This window comes from Microtus ochrogaster, linkage group LG1, assembly GCF_000317375.1.
Source record: "Microtus ochrogaster isolate Prairie Vole_2 linkage group LG1, MicOch1.0, whole genome shotgun sequence".
Classification (NCBI taxonomy): Eukaryota; Metazoa; Chordata; class Mammalia; order Rodentia; family Cricetidae; genus Microtus; species Microtus ochrogaster.
Window position 1 is genome coordinate 55,316,391 of NC_022027.1, and position 613 is coordinate 55,317,003.

The 613-nt window shown below is 35.9% G+C and overlaps 1 protein-coding gene across 1 annotated transcript in view; it reads left to right on the forward strand.

Annotated features, from left to right (window-relative positions):
* Znf326 (zinc finger protein 326) overlaps positions 1-613 on the forward strand; it is a 45,248-nt gene that overhangs the window by 39,948 nt on the left and 4,687 nt on the right. Inside the window, exon 11 of the mRNA XM_005359631.3 lies at positions 253-348. Coding sequence (XP_005359688.1) covers positions 253-348 — 96 coding nt within the window. The remainder of the gene's footprint in view (positions 1-252; positions 349-613) is intronic.

The window sequence follows — 613 nt, forward strand, 5'->3', positions numbered from 1 at the left end:
GGAAGAAGACTGGTTATTTTTGGATTATTTTGACAAAATTTGATAGACTTTCACCTGGAAATGCTATGTTTTTACTGGCTTATGAAAATTCATGGTCTTAATTCTTGAATGATTTAGGTTACAAGCACAGTCGCTATAGTTATTCATAGCTTAACTTTTTATAAAAAGTCATTTAAATCTAGGGACTTAAGTGTAAAATACCACTTTACATCTCTAAACTTTCCAGTGTCTCACTGTGTCCTGTTTTTCCAGGCTTATAAGGAACAAATAAAAAGAGAAAGTGTGCTAACTGCTACAAGCATCTTAAATAATCCAATTGTCAAGGCGAGGTACGAGCGCTTTGTTAAGGTAAGACTTCTGACAAAAGCAGGGTTTTTTTCTTGAGTTTTTTTTTAAAAGATTTATTTATTTATTATGTATACAGTGTTTTGCCTGCATGTATGCCTGCTGGCCAGAAGAGGGCACCTGATCTCATTGTAGATGGTTGTGAGCCACTGTGTGGTTGATGGGAATTGAACTCAAGACTCCTGAAAGAGCAGCCAGTGCTCTTAACTTTTGAGCCATCTCTCCAGCTCTGCAACAAAAGCTTCTTAGGAAGTGGTTTTTTTTTTTT